The 20566-nt window shown below is 42.6% G+C and overlaps 1 protein-coding gene across 3 annotated transcripts in view; it reads left to right on the forward strand.

Moving 5' to 3' along the window:
* The window catches only part of TRPC3 (transient receptor potential cation channel subfamily C member 3), a 403894-nt gene extending 386033 nt beyond the window's left edge, over positions 1-17861 (forward strand). For all 3 annotated transcript variants that reach the window (XM_075349076.1, XM_075349096.1, XM_075349087.1), the window contains exons 10-12: positions 7423-7506; positions 8006-8081; positions 12241-17861. In XM_075349076.1, the coding sequence (XP_075205191.1) occupies positions 7423-7506; positions 8006-8081; positions 12241-12383 (303 nt within the window). In that variant the 3' untranslated portion in view covers positions 12384-17861. The remainder of the gene's footprint in view (positions 1-7422; positions 7507-8005; positions 8082-12240) is intronic.
* The last annotated feature ends 2705 nt before the right edge of the window (positions 17862-20566 follow it).

The following is a 20566-nucleotide window of genomic DNA, read 5'->3' on the forward strand; positions in this document are numbered from 1 at the left end:
TGTAATTTCAGGAGAACTTGCAGCAGAATATGTGTGTCTCCTCCATCTTTTACCCTTTTCATAGGACATGAATGTTTTTAAATTTTTATCTAACATGAAAATCTGCTTTCACTGAATACAGATTTTCCCTTTTGTAATATAGGAGATGGCAATTGGTGCTCAAGTTCTAAGAAGAACTGTAAGGCGGGCTTTGCACACTACGACATCGCAGGTGCGATGTCGGTGGGGTCATGTCGAAAGTGACGCACTTCCTGCGTCGCTCTCGACATCGTAGTGTGTAAATCCTAGATGATACGATTAACGATCGCAAAAGCGCCGTAATCGTATCATCGGTGTAGCGTCGGCGAATTCCATAATTACACTGACGCGATGGTCCGATGTTGTTCCTCGCTCCTGCGGCAGCACACATCGCTGTGTGTGAAGTTGCAGGAGCAAGGAACATCTCCTATCGGCTATGCTGAAAGACAGAGGTGGGCGGGATGTTTACATCCCGCTCATCTCCGCCCCTCCGCTCCTATTGGCCGCCTGCCGTGTGACGTCACAGTGACGCCGCACGACCCGCCCCCTTAATAAGGAGGCGGTTCGCCGACCACAGCGACGTCGCACGGCAGGTAAGTGCATGTGAAGCTGCCGTAGTGTTAATTTTCGCTACGGCAGCTATCACAAAGATATCGCAGCTGTGACGGGGGCGGGGACTATCGCGCTCGGCATCGCAGCATCGGCTTGCGATGTCGTAGTGTGCAAAGCCCGCCTAAGTGTCATTTCAGGAGAACTTGCAGCAGAATATTTGTGTCTCCCCCCTCTTTTCCTCTAGTCATAGGAAATGAATGTTTTTAAGATTTTCTCAATAACATGAAAATCTGCCTTCACTGAAAACAGATTTTACCCATGGATTGAGAGAGAAAGACCAGTCCTAGAAGAGAAAGAAGCAGATTTCCCTGATAAGATATATTACAAAGTTGCTTATTTTCACGTGTACTATTGATTTCTGAAATAAAAATTAAAACAACTGTTTCTCTTTAAAAAACATTCCCCCTAGAGCTGCATGATTTTTCTCAGTTAATAATATATCTACAGATGGTTTCATAAATATCACTTTTCTATGATGATTTTATAATAAAAGTATAAAAACTGAAAAAAATGAAAATACAGAAGAAAATAATATAAAGTCTATGTTGGTGATGGAGGTCTATAACATAGCAAAGCAATATCTCTATAATGAGTGCCCAATGAATTAAACCAGGCAGAGCTATCGTCTAATTCCTTTTTATATTATGTTTCGAAATCCCATACAGCCATTATGGCTCCATTATTGATTGTTCGGTGGTACAGCTTTTTCATCAGGACCCCAGCGCCAACCTTTATCTTTGTGTAAGTTTAATATTAGCTTAGTTCTGCTAGTTTTCTTCCAATACAATCAGATGTGGCATCTCATTTGCACATACTGTAAATGACACTGCGAACCTTTCTAACAGTGTAGAACAAATGTGCAAAAATATAATGTATAGATGAGATGAGATACAGAGGATATGAATCATATAAAGTAAGCTAGAAGATGTGATAAATTGCTGAGAAGTAGAAATCATAAAAAGTAGAAATACATTTTTGACTAAAATAATTATATATAATAGTTTTTTTAAATTCCCATATCTGCACCTAAAAGAATTGTGAGTCAAAACTGTCTACACAAGATGAAGTATAAAGTAATGCATCTGGGCACACCTCTCTGCCGCAGGAATTGCTTTTTACTGTACTCTGAATTTCTCATATTGCCAGTTCTGTGCCCAAACACTACATGAAGCGGCTCCCTTTGTCTCACACACAGCAGGAAGTCTCCAAAAAATGTGAAGTAAGAATTACTAGCTAAGTTTCAGGCAAACTTATGAAAGTCTGTATTAAAGAGAATCTGTTACCAGGTATTTGCCACCTAATCTGATACCAGTGATGTATCACTTATTGGACTGCTTAGTGTAGTTTTGATAAAATAAATGTTTTATCAGAAGGAGGTTATCATTAGAGAACTAGTAAACCTGCTGAAATATAGTCCTTCATATTCATTAGCTCTGTGTAACCGTATCCCCACCACTAATTGGCAGCGTCCAATTGCTAATGTACAGTGTATACAAAAAGCTGCCAATCAGTGGTGTGGGTGGGGTTACACAGAGCTCAGCATTTAGAGAATTGCTAGATCTGCAACAGATAAAACTGGGAATTTATCAAAATGACAGAAAGTATATCAATAAGTGTCACATTGTTTGATTCAGATTCTCTGCCACTACATCATTCTGACCTCATATTACATAGCAAAAACATGATGACACAGTGGCGCCCCGCCAATAGTGCCAGACTATGTGGTCACTATGGGGTCTGAGAGTAGCCCTTGCCTGGCATCACACGGATGCCAAAACAGTTGTAAGCGATGATGAAAGAGGGAGCACTCAGCTCGCTCCCTCATTGTTCTCCTGCTGTGTCTGCGCTCGGACGTCTCAATCTTAGCATGTATAATAACGTCACTACTGCACGCCCACTGTGCCAAGATGTGCAGAGCTGCAGAATGCTCACCAAGGAGGACAGAGCAGCGGACACAAGGAGAGGTGAGCATTTGTTTATTTTTTTAAAGTCAGTGAGTACACTGATGGCCTATGGCCATAATACTATATGGTTGACTATGGGGTAAACATTATACTATTTGTAGGACTATGGGGGTACATTATAATATATTCAAGACTATGGGGGTGCATATAATATATGGAGGACTATGGGCAGTGAAGTATAATACATAGAGGACTATGGGGGTGCATTATAATACATGGAGGACTATAGGGGGTTCATTAAAATATGTTGAAGGCTATGGGGGTGCATTATATCGTATGAAGGACTATGGATGGTGCACTATAATATATGGAGGACTATGGGGTGCGTTATACTTTATGGAGGACTATAGGTGTGCATTATAATATATGGAGGACTATGGAGTGTGTATTATACTATTTGAAGGACTATGGGATGTGTATTATAATTTATGGAGGACTATGGGGGTGCATTGTACTATATGGAGGACTAAGGGGTGCATTATACTATATGTATATATGGAGGCTACAGTTGGGGATTATGCTGTGTTGGGGTCACTATACTTTGTGGGGGTATGGGTAGTTGACAGTGGGTATAGTAGGGTCATCATACTGTGCATGGGGAGGTTACGGTGAAGGAATTCACTGCGAGGGCATCATACAGTGTTTGTGGGGCACTTTTATTGGCATCATACTTTATGGGTGCAATGAAAGGGGAATCTAGGGGCTTCAATAAAAAGAAAATTACTTTATAAGGGCTGTAAAGTTGTGAGATATGTTCTGTGACCCAGACAACCATTTATTTCGATATTTTCAGGGGTGGGGGAGCTAGAACTGGGGACCAATGTCTCCCCTTGTGACCGATTCCCCCTAATTACAAGATGGACATTTTATTTTCCATGTCAGTGGGCAGAACTCTTATGTGAAAAGAATAGTGCTAGGCTGCACAAATGTAAGGATATTATCTTATTGGAGTGGAGCATAAACAGCATGCGGCGTCCTCGCATAGCATTTTATTAATTTACTGTTTATAATCCCAACTGTACGCAACTCAGATCAGCCACTGTTCACAATACGGAATCATTTTACGCCCTCTTTTGTGTGGCATTGCTGGATCGCTAATGTCAAATACAAGTATGAACTAAACTACAAGCAAAAATTAATGAGATTATCTTCACATACAAAGCATCTTGACACACAGTCATGTTTGTTTCATGCTGGTCACAGACGTAAAGCCTCATTCTTAGCCAAGTAATTAAAAAATGAATACAGTGAAGCGCAGGATTTGGCCTGTGTTATTCATAATTAATCACTTTGGCGTCTGTGTCAAAGCATTTCTGTATTTTGCATGATGCAATCAACGTGATCTGTGTTATTCTCGTCTGCTCATTATACTTCTTTACTTCTTCATGAGACATGAATAGACTTCGGTTCTGAATGTATTTGGATCAATAGCCCTGATGTATGCTGTCTATCCAAAGGACACCAGAATCAGAAGACCTAGTAGATTGATATTAAAAAGCATAATATGTTATGAAATGCTGAAATTGATATTATCATAGTCATCATCAAAATCCTCATGACCCCCGTATGGCCGTACTGTGTATTTCTGTGCGCATTATGGGGAGCCATTGGAAAATGTATTCTGGTTGAATGGGTTATCTGTTTTGGACAATCATTTCTCTGGTTCTCACTGCTGGCACCTCCAGCTATCAGCTGTTATCTGTGGGTAAACCTCACATAGAGTGTCATTACACAATGCCTATATAAATTAATAGACTGTGTAATGCACCAACCTGCTCGGTCCTCCAATGGGAGAGAAATACTTGTTCTTTAAAGCAGATGTACTCGAATCTCTAAATGAGTTAAACATTAAACTAATAGAAATGGTGGAAATCTGAATGCATATTGACAATAGAGATAAAGAAACTGGAAAAGGGAAGAAATAGCAAACATTTTGTGACTATTTCCCATTTTAAGGTACCGTCACACTAAGCGACGCTCCAGCGATCCCACCAGCAACCTGACCTGGCAGGGATCGCTGGAGCATCACTACACGGGTTGCTGGTGAGCTGTCACACAGGCAGATTTCACCAGCAACCAGTGACCAGCCCCCAGCCAGCAGCGCTGCGTGGAAGCGATGCTGCGCTTGGTAACTAAGGAAAATATCGGGTAACCAACCCGATATTTACCTTGGTTACCAGCGCACACCGCTTAGCGCTGGCTCCCTGCACTCCTAGCCAGAGTACACATCGGGTTACTTACCCGATGTGTAGTCTGGCTATGTGTGCAGGGAGCAGGGAGCCGGCACTGACAGCCAGAGAGCGGCGGACGCTGGTAACGAAGGTAAATATCGGGTAACCAAGGAAAGGGCTTCTTGGTTACCCGATATTTACATTGGTAACCAGCGTCCGCAGAAGCCGGCTCCCTGCTCACTGCACATTCAGTTGTTGCTCTCTCGCTGTCACACACAGCGATGTGCGCTTCACAGCAGGAGAGCAACAACTAAAAAATGGTCCAGGACATTCAGCAACAACCAGCGACCTCACAGCAGGGGCCAGGTTGTTGCTGGATGTCACACACAGCAACATCGCTAGCAAGATCGCTGTTGCGTCACAAAAGTCGTGCCTCAGCAGCGATGTTGCTTAGTGAGACGTGGCCTTTAGTAAAATGTGATTTGTGCTTTCCGTTGAAAGAGTATTTATTCCACAGCTGTATGTTTTGGGGCTACCATGGCTATAATGGTCCAATTGAAGATGAGCAATTCTATTTAATATAAATCAAATTTGTGTTGAAGTTTTAAGAATTCAATTAAATTAAAGAATTTGGAATTCGATTTTCATGAATTGCCAAAAATGTGCTCAACCATTTTGCACAAAGAAGAAGGTTGCATCAGACATTTTAGGCTCACATAAATTGAGGTGCAGCCTAAAGGGATTCACCATAATGTCTTGTAGCCATCACATCACATGGTATAAAACAACCAATCAGGAGGGACTATCATAGCCTGTATAAAAGCTGAGGCAGGGAAGGCAGCAGCTAATTTGGGGTGAATCTGAATAGTGTCAGGACAACACAAATTAGCAATAAAGATAGGGAGAGACAGACAAAGAACAGTGATCAAATTCTATAGATATTATGCGTGACAGAACAGCCCGAAGAACAGTTAACATTTATTTAGTCACAGCCACAAGTGCTTCTCAATAATTTACAATATCATCAAAAAGTTAATTTATTTCAGTAATTCAATACTAAATATGAAACACATATATTATATAGAGTCATTACACACAGAGTTATCCATTTCAAGTGTTTATCTCTGCTAATGTTGATAAATATGACTTTCAGCCAATGAAAACCCAAAAGTCATTATCTCAGAAAATTAGAATATCATATAAGACCAACTGAAAAAATGATTTTAAATGTTGACCTACTGAAAAGTCTGTACAGTAAATGCACTCAGCATTTGGTCGGGACTCCTTTTGCATGAATTACTGCATCAATGCGGTGTGGCATGGAGGCGATCAGCCTGTGGCACTGCTGAGGTGTTATGGAAGCACAGGTTGCTTTGATAGCAGCCTTCAGCTCGTCTGCATTGTTGGGTCTGGTATCTCTCATCTTCCTCTTGACAATACCCCATAGATTCTCAATGAGGTTTAGATCAGGTGAGTTTGCTGTCCAATCAAGCACAGTGATACTGTGGTTATTAAATCAGGTATTGGTACTTTTGGCAGTGTGGACAGTTGACAAGTTCTGCTGGAAAATGAAATTTCCATCTCCAAGTAGCTTGTCAGCAGAGGGAAGCATGAAGTGCTCTAAAATTTCCTGGTAGACGGCTACGCTGACTTTGTTCTTGATAAAACACAGTGGACCTACACCAGCAGATGACATGGATCCCCAAACCATCACTGATTGTGCAAACATCACACTAGACCTCAAGCAGCTTGAATTGTGGCCTCTCCACTCTTCCTCCAGACTCTGGGACCTTGATTTCCAAATGAAATGCAAAATTTACTTTCATCTGAAAACAATTTCTTGGACCACTGAGCAAGAGTCCAGTTCTTTTTCTCCTAGATCCAGGTAAGACACTTCCGGCGTTGTCTATGGGTCATGAGTGGCTTGACACAAGGAATGTGACACTTGTAGCCCATGTCCTGGATACATCTGTGTGTGGAGGCTCTTGAGCACTTACTCCTGCAGCAGTCCACTCCTTGTGAATCTTCCCCAATTTTTGAATGAGCTTATCTTAACAAGCCTATCAAGCCTGCAGTTATCTTGGTTGCTTGTGCACCTTTTTCTACTACACATTTTCCTTCCACTCAACTTTCCATTAATATGCTTGGATACAGCACTCTATCACACCAGACTAAGGGACCATTCTAAACGCTTAGAAAGCCTTTGCAGGTGTTTTGTGATAATTATTTGAATTTGTTGAGATAATCACTTGTGGATTTTCATTGGCTGCAAGCCATAATCATCAACAGTAACAGAAATAAACACTTGAAATAGATCACTGTGTGAAATGACTTTATATAATACAGTATATGTGTTTCTCTTTTTGTATTGAATTACTGAAATAAATTAAGTTTTTGATGATATTCTAATTTATTGAGATGCACTTGTATGTTGAATTTACTTTTACATTGTTAAATCTGTGTTTGCATTAACCTTGAAATGGGCTGGATATAATCTTAGGAGACCTAAGAGTACTATACATGTCTTTTAAGACAATTGGAGTACTTGTGATTCACCACAAATCAAATTTCTGTAAAAAAAAATTGCTTACATTTTTTTGTTTGTTTTTTTTTATAATTTGGGTGTCTAATTGAAACCAACATATCTTCTTTTTCAGTTAAACCTATTCTCCCAATCTAATGCCAAGGTTTTTGAGTCACGCAGTTTCAACAGTATTCTGAATCAACCAACACGATATCAAGTAAGTAGTTTCTTTATAAAGAAATATTCTTTATATAAAAATCATTCACTTAATGAATGATGGGTTTCCAAATTTGTTATCAAGGGGCAGTACTGGTTTAGTACTATTTTCGTAAATAATCCAAGCATGGGGCCAGCTGTACAGTGGTGTGACTAGTAGTGATGCGATGGAAGGAAAAATTAGAAGGAAGCACAGTGCTAAATCTGTGCTGTAGCCCTATTCTTGTGATTGGTGGGGTCAGTCAGCCATCCATCTCTATAAAGTGATGGCATATCCCAGAGATGGCACTTTATAAGATGACAAGATCTTTTTAATGATGAACTATCCTGAAAACATTATGTGCTCGTATATGTAAACTTAAATGATTTGAGAAAGAAAAAAAACCATACAGAAATCACTTCACATCAGTGATGTAATACAAGAAAGCACCGACAATGAGTCACTTCTCTAGAGATTAGAGATTCATATTTTGTATTTTTTTTTTCAATTTCCCTGACAGCAAATAATGAAAAGACTTATAAAAAGATATGTGCTGAGAGCCCAAGTGGACAAAGAAAATGATGAAGTGAATGAAGGTATGAGCAATAATCCTGTAGATGTTCATTTACATTCTCCACCTCCATTTGCCATATCAACCACCCAATACATTTTCATTATTTATCTAATGGGAATCTGTCAGCAGATTTTTGCTATGTAATCTGAGAGCACCATAATATAGGAACAGAGTCCCTGATTACAGCAATGTGTCACTTACTGGACTGTGTTTTGCTGTTTTAATATCAGCATGAGATTATCAGTGCAGGACAACTTGGCATGTGCAGGGTATATATATATATATATATATATATATATATATATATATATATATATATATATATATATATATATATAATGTACACAGAAAGCTGTGATGTGGGCCAAGTTATACACAGCTCAGATCTGCTAGATCTGCAGCAGAGAAAACTGTGACTATCATAACTGCCACACTGTGATACATCACTGGAATCAGGGTCTCTGGCCCTACCTTATGCTGCTGTCAGATTACATGGCACAAACCAGGTGCTATTTGGCTACTAATTAAAGGTACAGCAAAACAAAGAATTCCTGTCTGCGCTGCTCAAATCAGTCTTCTCCAGTTTGTGACCTGCCGGCTGCTTCAGTGTTTCCTGGAGCAAGCCAGGGGTCACTCTTCAATGCAAGTCTATGAGAACATCATTCTGGCCTTGTTTTGGCTCTCATAGACTTGTATTGAGAAAGAGCTTGTGATGTAAGTTCTGACTTCTGGCCAGTCATATGTTGCAGTAAAGAACCAGAGCATTTATAAAAGGTGAAAATGCTACAGGGTAAGATTCAAAGCAACACTCCATTGATGAAAATAAAAAAAACTTGAGTTGTGCTTTAAAGTATTTACACTAATACTTAGGTATTGCATTTAGTAAAATTAGTGATCTCCTAAGAAGCCCAGCCAGAAGGGGGCTTCATTGAACTCACAAGATGGCATTGACAGTGGGTCTTCAGCAAACCCCTGGCTGACATGCTAATCCATCCGCACCTTGAGAATGTTTCAAGGAGGTGTAATGGGCACATCTAAATGAGTAAACAACAGCAATAGCAATTAGCATTGATCGCTACTGTTAGACCACTCGTACGAGGTACAAGTATGTTGTGTCGGGAAGAGGTTAACTTTAAACATTTTATTGAATAGGTTGTTTTCTGATGATACATTCCCTTCAAAAACTTGAAAAATAAGGTTATCCTAGAAACTTCATAGGAAACCAATGAGCTTCTATAAAATAAGGAATGGCCAATGAATAATGTGGATACCACACTAAGAAGAGTATAAATTATCCATGGAGAGGATTTTAGGTACAGGATTGTTACTCTGAAGCATAAAGATGGTAGCAAATACATTAGGGTGACGGTTAGCCTACTATGTTAGACTTTAGGTAGTGAATATCCAGGATAGTTTTTTCATACTTGAAGCCTCCATTGTAAATAAATCATTTAAAGGGGTTGTATCATTCTTCTAGATTGAGCTGTTGTAAGATGACACCAGATGACATTGACTCCTGACTCCTGTCACTGGTCAAGCTCTGTGTCTGCCATAATACGGACAACTGACACCTGCACTGAGATGGGGACTTGATTGCTGGCAGACTGAGTGGCGAGAACCACGGAGTTGCGGGACAGAGTTACAGAGTCCACACTGGCAGGACTGCTCCTATCTAATGCACATGTGTGGGGCCATTCTAGTGCACTCTATGAAGGCACTTCAGTAACTGGATAGGGAGGGCTCTAGAACAGGACAGGAGATTAAACTACCCATACATGACCATCTTAGCAAGCCCTTCTGGTGACCATATTTATGGGCAACTCATATCAGCAATAAGGAATCTATTGAATATAGAAAGGAAGAAATGAAAAGATATGGATAATTATTTAATGACTATAATGGATAATATGTATATTAAGCTGTCAGGAATACAACTAAACATGACATTAATTAAACAAAATACTCATATAATCATAGTCATTTGAAAAAACAGTTAAACTCTAAATTACTTCCTTTAGGAAAAATAATCCGGAAGAAAGATAATGACTTTAAGAAGAATTTTTAGTGGAATAATGATTTTTTTATTATTAAAAATATTTTTTATTAACAAAAAAGAATTCAAATACACTTAATAAATACAATAAAATAATGGAGCCTCCAATGCAATACCACAGCTCTATTCAATATGATGCTAGTGATCCCTAGTATTATATGGATAATTATGGTGTCAATACACCCAGGTATTAATCTATTAATGAATAGATTAATACCACCAGGGCCACATCCTACCACAACACCATTGACAGTTAAATATTTATAATGCCAATGGTGCGGATGCCGAAATAATAGGTGAATCCCAGCTACATACCTGTATATAATCAGATGACAATATTCATGCCTCTAAAGCCCGACGTGCGTTTCATACACGTGACTTCCTCAGCTGGGATTCACCTATTATTTTGGCATCCACGCCATTGGCATTATAAATATTTAAATGTTAATGGTGTTGTGGTAGGATGTGGCCCTGGTGGGATTAATCTATTTATTATACTCTGGGTGTATTGACACCATAATTACCCATATAATACTAGGGATCACTAGCAGCAGATTGAATAGAGCTGTGGGATTGCCATTTTTAAGAGTATTTTCAGGATATAATTCTCTGCATACTGTCCCAGCAGCCTCTTTTTCTGTGTGTACCTTTTGCATTGGAGGCTCCATTATTTTATTGTATTTATTAAGTGTATTTTAATTCTTTTTTGTTAATAAAACATATTTTAATAATAAAAAAATCATTATTCCACTAAAAAATCTTCGTAAAGTCATTATTTTTCTTCCGGATTAATTTTCCTAAACAAAGTAATTTAGAATTTAAACATGACATTAGCCTAGAGACTGCCACTGTAGGGTAATGAAACAAGTGCGATGATGAATACAGAATTGGTTACCTACTAGCCAGCAGCGGACAACAACGAACTGTGATCTTCATGCAGTTTACATTGTTTGCATGGGAATTCATTTTACAAGCAATGATCTTCTAGCAAAGCACAAATCAATCCAAATTGTCTCTTGGCCATTTCAGAACTTTCATTTTCTAATGAGTTACAACAAGTCACACGTCACTGGGATACTGCACTTATCTTCGTAATTCAACAATTTCAGAATAAACAGTTAATGGGTCTCATCAGGGTGCACTATAATATGAAGCGCTGCTTACATGTAGTTCTTCATAAAGGGAACCATTCACATTGTACATTTAAGGGGGCTTTACACGGTAGCGATATCGCTAGCAATTTGTAGCGATAGCGAGCGTGTAAGTACCCGCCCCCGTCGCGCATGCGATTGTTTGTGATCGCTGCCATAGCGAACATTATCGCTACGGCAGCGTCACACATACTTACCTGGTCGGCGGCGTCGCTGTGACTGCCGAACAATCCCTCCTTCAAGAGGGAGGGACGTTCGGCATCACAGCGACGTCACTGCAACGTCACTAAGCGGCCGGCCAATCAAAGCGGAGGGGCGGAGATGAGCAGGACGTAACATCCCGCCCACCTCCTTCCTTCCACATTGCCGGTGGAGGCAGGTAAGGAGATGTTCCTCGCTCCTGCGGTGTCACACACAGCGATGTGTGCTGCCGCATGAGCGATGAACCACCTGGATAAACAACCCTTACCGATTTTTGAGTTTGGGATGACCTCTCCATGGTGAACGATTTTCACCATTTTTTAGGTCGCTTCAGGTCGCTAGTCAGTGTCACACACTGCGATATCGTTAATGACGCCGGATGTGCGTCACTAACAACTTGACCCCGACGACAAAACATTAACGATATCGTAGCGTGTAAAGCCCCCTTTAGTCTGAATGCATTTTATTAATTGAAATCCCTAGTGTGGTTATGTATATGAGTCCAGTGGCTAGTGCTACTAGTGATTGACAGGACATCTGCATGGTAAAGACTGTCAATAACTGAATAGGACCTAAATAAATAAGATGGGAAAATGGGCAATTTTGATTTATTTAGTCCAAACATGGCTTGTTAGCAACTTATCTAGTCAGTAGACAAAATGTATGTGTCCATAGAAGATGTATGGTACATACGGTACTGAACAGAATACTGCCCTAGGGCAGATTGGAGGGTGACTACAGGAGACCATACAAATTACTGTTCATTGTTATTTTAGGTGAACTGAAGGAAATCAAACAAGATATTTCCAGCCTCCGCTATGAACTCTTAGAAGACAAATCACAAGCTACGGAAGAATTGTCAGCCTTGATTCATAAACTAAGTGAAAAGCTTAATCCCAGTATGTCGAGGTGTGAATGAGTCTTGACTCCTGAAGATTTGTCAGCAGCAAGTACAATGGCAATAAACTATTAAAGCAACCAATACTTGAAGAAAAAAATAAGTCTGATATATAGCACACAATTGTTTGTCATTCAATGTAAATTTTGTACATCCATGTGACATCTGCTCTATGAGAACCAGGGGGCCATGGCCATGATGGTTCCCCTGGATCAACTTGGATGATAATCAATTAAGTCCACATTCGATATGACCAGAATGTGTGGGCTAAGTGGATGTGTTCTCTTCAGGGTCATTTGTGGCATTAAACCTTTGATGTTCACACTAAGGGTATGTGCATACTGAGCTATTTTGCTAAGTTTTTGGAGCAGAAACTGAACTTAAACTCTCCTAATCCTCCCCAATAAATGAAAACTACTCAAAAACTTGTGCCCTCAATTTCCACTACAAAAAGATTAAGTGTGCACATACCCTAAAGAGGCACAATATGGTGGGGATTTGAGGGTTTGCAAACTCAGAAAAAAAGAATAGACAAGAAGGGTAGGGATAATGCAAAACAGAGCAGCTGGTGAAAGCATGAGATGTTCTGTGATATGGTCCAATTAATTGTTAATTTTTTTGTGGTTTTGTGGCTAAAACTACTCTACACCTGCAAAACTGCATGGCTATCAATGGACGGACAAATTACAGCAGTTTCACCAACATTCCCGATCAGACAATAATAATAAGTTTTGAAAACTTTGACAAACAGCATGCCATGCTGCCTGGTTTTCGGCTGCAGCTTTGTTACTGTAAGGCCACGTGCACATATTGAGTATTTGGAGAGTTTTTTACCTCAGTATTTATAAGGCAAAACCAGGAGTGAGTAAAATGGAGAAATGGTGCCTGTGTTACTTTAGGCCATGTGCTCACGTTAAGTATTTGGTGAGTTTTTTAACTTTGTATTTGTAAGGCCATATGTATATATGACGCCCTGGCAAAACCAGGTAATCACAAAAAGAGTTAATCCTCCTTGGCACCAACACAGTCCCCACACAGATATACACCAGCCAATCAGGCCCTACTCACCCCCTCTTCAGGAAAATGGGAGGGAGCGAGAGGAGCTTAGGAAGTGCAGAGAGGAGTTAAGTTCCAGTTCGTGCTATAGTCAGTGAAGAGCTGACAGGAGGGAGTTGGAGCTTCTTGGAGAAGATGGTAGTCAGGGTTGGAGCCCTGGACTACCGGACTAGGTGGCAGTGAGGGCCACAGGCATGGAGATCCGGTCACAGAGAACCTGAGGCCAACAGGGACAGGGTTGTAGCCCACCGGTGCCGAGAGAGAGGGGATCTGGTCCGGAGGCCGTTCAAGCGGACTAGTCCAGACAAAAAAAGGCAGGCAGAGTGTGTGGAAGGAAAGGCCCCTGGCTGTATATCTGGGTGTAGGACCCGAAGACACCCGCCAAAGGTGACCAGCCATTGGCAATTTGGTTTACAATACAGACTGTGGGTTTACTGACCCTCTACATCAGCACAGCCTCATCCAGCACCATGACTACCAACTGTGAGTTCCCCGTTTCCTGTCTCCTAAAGACTGCTCCCTGCAATACCTCACAATACTCTGGGCCTCAGGACTACACCTCCCCTACCCGTGCAGGGGATCCCATCTTGCTGCCCTGCCCCATCAGCCACGGGCGCCCCATCACCAGGCAGCGACGGTTTCACCATCCCTCACCGCAACCCATGGGTGGCGTCACTGACAAAGACTCTATCCCCTTTAAATAACCCCTTTTCACTCGTGGGCGACGGACGGCTGCGCGAGCCCCGGATCCGGCTGCCACTCGAACCACAGCCACCGCCCGGATCTGAGTGCTTCGAGCGGCCCCCCGGTTGTGATCTGTTCCCTGCCCGCGACATATATGTGGAGTATTTGGTGAGATTTTCCTTCAGTATTTATAAGCAAAACTAGCAGTGGAAAAATCAGAGGAAAAGTATAATAGAAACATGAGCACCTCTTCTGCCTTTTTCACCCACTCCTGGTTTTAGCTTACAAATACTGAGATAAAAATCTCCTCAAATACTCAACGTGTGCACGTGGCCTAAAGAAACACGAGCACCACTTTTGCATTTTTTACTCATGCCTGGTTTTGGTGGTTTACATATTCTAAGGTAAAAAACTCACCAAATACTCAACATGTGCACGTGGCCTTGTAGAAGCACGTCACCACTTCTGCATTTCTTATCCACTCGTGGTTTTCACTTACAAATGCTGAGGTCTAAAACACACCTAATACCGAACTTGTGCATGTGGCCTAACTCCCCAATATATGGTCTAGGTTACTAACTATTGCAAACAAATTGTTAATTGATTGGTTAGTTGACGTTTATAATGAATATGACAAAATATGTCCTTTTCTTGGTCACCACTTGCGCACGTCCCTATAACGTACACTGCTTTACTATAAAAACATTGCTGCAGCTATTCTATGTAACAATGGCTAATTTTGTAATGGAGACAAAATTATGCATGATATACTGCAGTAAAACTGATTTAGATTGCAGGCATTTATTCCATAAAATAAGTAGACAGTATAGCCTTTCTCCTTATACAATATTGACAGATAATGAAAGTTAGCACGCGTCTACCATGGAACAGGTGGGACTTCAGAAAAGGGACGGCTACAGCATGTCAATCATGAGTTAAATAAGTGGAATCTAGGACAACCCAGAACAAAACCCCCTGGACCACACTTGTGGGGGCTTACAATGAGACCGAGTTCATACAACCATATTTTCGGTCCAAGCAAAAAATGGACACCACATGCTCAGCGCTAGGACCAATGTTATTTACTTAGGCTGTTCAGAAGAGGATTCCTTCTGCACAAACCAAATCCGCTCATGAACAAAGTCGCAGCATTCACTTATCTTGTCAGTATTTTGTAAGAGACTTGCCAATTCAAGTCTATGGTTCCCAAAAAAGGGGATCCTACAGGGATGAACCACATAACATCTCATTTTTACAGATACATTGCAATACTTTAACATATAGTCCTGTAAATTTTAATTACGGTACTGCTGATGTATAAAAATGGATTTCATATAGAAGACAATTGGGAACAAAGTTGTCTTATTTTTTCTGCATCAAAATCAGAATTTTTTTAGATGCTACAAGTAAAACTTGGATCTCAAAGTATTGTCAGGACACATTCCCACATAAACACTTTTTTGGGGAAAAATCTGCTCTGTTGACTGGATGAAGCAGTGAATGCGATTTCATGAAAACTCATGCCCACTGTGCGCTTACAGGTGCTGTGAACCTGTGCAAGTTTTTTGTGGGCATTTTTTCCAATAGACATCTATGGGAACCTAAAAAAAGACTTAAAAATGCAAATGAAGCATTTTTGCATTAAATAAAAAATTATCTTAAAAAAAAATGCACCAGAGCTGCACCAAAGATGCATAATAAAGTTCCCTATAGCGTAATTTGGTGCAGAAAAACAGTGGGAAAAAAATCACCGTTTCTGCTTGTGCAAATATGGTTTTAGGCTAAATGCAAAGACACAAGCTAATCCACTGAGAATTTTGTAGCAAAAGCACCATAAATTTGCAGAAAAATCTTCCATGTATTCTATGTGAGTGCTATCACATGTGGCTAGCATCCCCAGAGTGAATGGGTTTTGCTAAAGGAGTTGTTTGGGACTATTCAATTTTTTTACTATGAGCCTAAGAACTAACAGGCAGGAAGTTGATAACCACCCGCCTCTTCTACCCAATGTTGGCTCAGAGCGGTCAGGGATCGCTCCTGCCAGAGATTCTGCTGCTTTAGGCCTGTTTCACACATCAGTGAAAAACAGAGACATTATTCATTGATGTGTTAAAAACGCATATGTCCCTCTGTATGCCATGATCCATGATAGCACATGGAGATAAACTTGTAGCGCCCCACAGGGCAGGCATTAAACTTACTCGTCGCCGGGCCGTTTTGGGTCGGGTCAGGCGTTGTCACGGGGTGGCCTTGCCCAGTTCCATTGCCCCGAGGCATACAGTAAATGGTGGGGGAAGTGGGGTATTAGGAAAAGTTTGGCGTGAGGCCACCTGTGGTATGCGGTCAGTAGTAGCTGTAGTAGTAGTAGTGTTCCTCTCCGGGGCAGGTGTTAAGGCAGCTGGAATGGAATCACTCACCACAGGCAGAGCGGGCCCCAGGTGGATGAAAAGGGAAGGTAATGGCGGTTGGCACCTAAGCGCTGGGTGGTGGCGCCAGTTAGGACAAGCCATCACAGTCTCTGCGAGTTCAGGGTGTAGTTTACTCCCAACTTCAGCTGCCAGCCCGGTCACACTGGTCAATCCCAGATCCGGTAAGGGGTCACCACTGGTGTTTTGAGAGTGAGGGACTGAGAGTCCTATTTCTAAGGTGTCCCCCTCCACAGTTAGGTACCCTGGCTGAGCTCCCGCTCCAAGCACCGCCCAGTAAAATCTAAGTTTTCCAGTGATGTCTTACAAGAACAATGGTCCTGACGGGTCTGTTTTGATGTGAGTGTGTTGCACCTATTTCTATCCCAGGTGGAACCCACCCCCCAGGTGGCTGGCTTCAGTGACCGGGAAGTCTCATGACCGTTATGACCACCCCCTGCCTACCCTGAGCCAACACACCATATGTGAAGGCTCCTAAGCTGTATGTAGTGTGTGAATGTGGAACATCGGTGATTAACCCCCTCCTTACCTGAGATAGATACCACACCTTAATTGAGGTGCAGTACCCTGTGGCTACCAGAGCCTCAGGGGCGCCACATTCCCCCATGGCAAATGGCAGCACTCCTAGGCTGCAACAAAACACAGTTAAGGCTATGTGCGCACGTTACATTTTTTTCAGCACAGAAAAAAAAGCACCCTCTGGCAGAGGGGACAATTGTAAACAATGCGTTTTTTAAAAAACGCATCAAAAACGCATGCATTTTTCATGCGTTTTTCATGCGTTTTTCGTGCGTTTTTCATGCGTTTTCCATGCATTTTCTTCAGGTGCGTTTTTGACCACATGATCCAGTGACACGGCGTGTAGTACACAGTGCCAGCCTTCCTACAGAGATGTGAGTGTTGCCCACAGGAGAACGCAGCTGCCCATGCCCACGATTTGGGTTCAGGCAGCTGTGGACTTTAGCTCTATTCTACGTGCAGAGAACACTCATCTCCGCAGCATAAATTGACATGCTGATGCTCGGGAAGCCACGCGGCAGGTCAGTTTATGCTGCGGAGAAAAGAAGCACAGTGGGCACGGGATTTCTAAAAATCCTTCCTCTATGCTTCTACTGCACAACGCAGCGTTATGGATGCAGGGAAAACACTCTGCGCCCAAAACGCTGCAAACCCTAATTGTGGGCACACAGCCAAAAATGCGTCAATGGATGTCAAACATATATATAACGTCCCACCCCCCTGCATATGCTAAGCTGGCGCCTTTAGTGCCTTTCATGTGGCACTAAAGGGTGCCTAGCCTTGTATTTAGCCCAAAAAAAATAAAAAATTAAAACAAATGACGTGGGGTCCCCCCTATTTTTGATAGCCAGTTAGGGTAAAGCAGACAGCTGTAGCCTGCAAACCACAGCTGACAGCTCCATCTTGTCTGGTGATCAATTTGGAGGGCTCCCCAAGCTGTTTTTTTTAATTATTTATAAATAAATAATTAAAAAAACAACAAAACAAATGTAGGGTCCCCCCAAATTAGATAACCAGCCAAGGTGAAGCTGACAGCAGGGGTCTGGTATTCTCAGGATGGGAAGAGCCATGGTTATTGGACTCTTCCCAGCCTAAAAATAGCAGGTCGCAGCCGCCCCAGAAGTGGCGCATCCATTAGATGGTGCGGTGGCAAACGGGGTAATATATGGGGTTGATGCCAGATGTGTAATGTCACCTGGCATCAAGCCCAGCAATTAGTGATGTCACAGCGTCTATTTGATACCAGACATAACTAATTGACAGTAATAGCAAAAAAATTGACAAAAAAAAAAATTATTTGAAAATACACTCCCCAAAACATTCCCTCTTTCACCAATTTATTGAAAAGAAAAACAAAAAAATCGGGTCCCTGTAATCCATTTTGGACGTCCCACGTTGACTCTGGACCTTCCTGACTATGGGGGGCACGCTCAGGGAACATGTCCCCCATTTTCTAGGAGTGCAGACCCTCCATTTGAGGAGAGTGGGTGCAAAGTATCTGCACCCACCCTCCCCGGGTCACAGCTGCAGAGTGCGAGCAGCCAGCGTCTAGCAAAGCAGGAAGCTGAGCTGTCAGCTGCTCTGCACATGTGACCAGTGTCTGCTGTGAAGGAGGAGGGGGCCGCGGGGGATCAGTGCTGTGACAGGTACGGGGGTTACTGGGGAACACCGGGCGGGAATAGGGGTGACCTGGCAGGGCCTGGGGAGCAGTTTTCTGTTGCATGTGTTATGGCACATGCGACAGAAATAGAGGAGTAGGGCGGCCGGTGCGCTGCTGTGCGCACGGCTGTCTTGGATTTTCGGGAGGGGGTGTGGGTCGGGGTGGGCACTTTGGCGACTCCGGCTTTCCTGAACTTTGCCAGGAAGTGAGGTCAACAGGAAACCTCTTGACCTCACTTCCAGGTAAAAATGCCTGCGTTCTGTATGCCGATATAGCATGCGGACCGCAACAAAAATGCAGCGAACTGTGGTGTAGCTGCGTTCTGACCCAGATCATTGATTTCAATGGGTGGAGAACGCAGCTACAATGCACAAAAGAAGTGACATGCTGCTTCTTTTTCCACACCGATTTTGGGCATCCAAAACGCTGCGTTTAGAAATGCAGCGTGTGCATTGATTTTTCGGCTTTCTCATAAACTTTGCTGGGGAAGCTGAACGCATGCAATTTGGCACTGAAACGCTGCGATTCTAAACGCAGCGTTTCCGCGGGAAAAAACCGCAACGTGTGCACATAGCCTAACACCGCAATTTTTATATGCAGGTAACAGATTAACAAGAAAATATCTTTTCCCCTTTTTGGGAATCAGCATTGACTTCAAACCTTTTAAACATGTTCAATATTACCCGTCATAGGTCATCAAACCAGTTTAAGTCAAGAAAATATCAGAAATGAGAAAACATTCAGCATATGAAAAACATTAACAATTATTCTTGCTTGGTTGCTGGTGTTTCCAGAGGGCTGATCCCTTTCAGGGACTGCTCCAGGGTAGTCCTCCATGATAGTCTGCTGCAGCGGTTGAATCGCAACTACATCGGGTTTCTTTCCACCACGGCGCTCCGGGTGATAAAACTGCCAAGACCGAATCCCTCCAGTGCTTGGGCAGACTGAAGGCGTCATCTTTACTGCAGCAGCCAAGTGGGGTGTGACTGGCAGGTTGCAGGGACCAGGGTGCACTTTCACCCGGCAGTTGCAGCGCTGAAGGTTCTGATCCTCTTCCTTACTGAAGGAGTCCGGTATCACAGGCATCAAGGTTTCAGGAGCCAGAACAACCTGGTCCCTTACATCAGTGGCCATACCCTCTCCTTCCGCCTCCATGAGGTCATCCGAAGTGGTAGACTCCACCTCCGGCAAGGGATCCCCTGTTCGCGTGCTTTTCGGGGTGCCGTCCACAACGGCACGCCCTCTTTTCTTCCCGCGCGGAATTGTTAATGATGACTGTTCTTTTTGCAAAGCACAGCAAACGAGAACAATGGTCCTGATGGGTCTGTTTTTGATGTGAGTGTGTTGCGCCCATTTCTACCCCATGTGGAACCTGACCCCCAGGTGGCTGGCTTCAGTGACCAGGAAGTCCCATTACCATTATGGCCACCCCCTGCCTACCCTGAGCCAACCCATTCTATGTGAAGGCTCCTAAGCTGTATGTAGTGTGTGAATATGGAACACCGGTGATTAACCCCCTCCTTACCTGAGATAGATACCGCACCTTAATTGAGGTGCAGTACCTTGTGGCGACCAAAGCCCCAGGGGGGCCACAAACTCACCTGTCCCCGCTCCTGGTGTCAATGGTGCTAAAGTCTCCGGTTCTGCTGTATCTGGCCGCCGCTGTCTCCTCTCTGCAGCTACTTCCTACTTCTGTGCAGTGCATAAATGCATATGCATGAGAATAATGAGCCGGATTGGAAGACGAGGCAGCAGCGTTCGGAGAAAGCAGCACTGGAAACGGGTGAGTTTAAAAAGCTTTTCATTTTCAATGTACGTGTTTTTCTGGTACGTGTTTCATGGATCACACCATAGCGTGG

The sequence above is a fragment of the Anomaloglossus baeobatrachus genome, chromosome 1 (assembly GCF_048569485.1).
Source record: "Anomaloglossus baeobatrachus isolate aAnoBae1 chromosome 1, aAnoBae1.hap1, whole genome shotgun sequence".
In the NCBI taxonomy this organism is placed as follows: Eukaryota; Metazoa; Chordata; class Amphibia; order Anura; family Aromobatidae; genus Anomaloglossus; species Anomaloglossus baeobatrachus.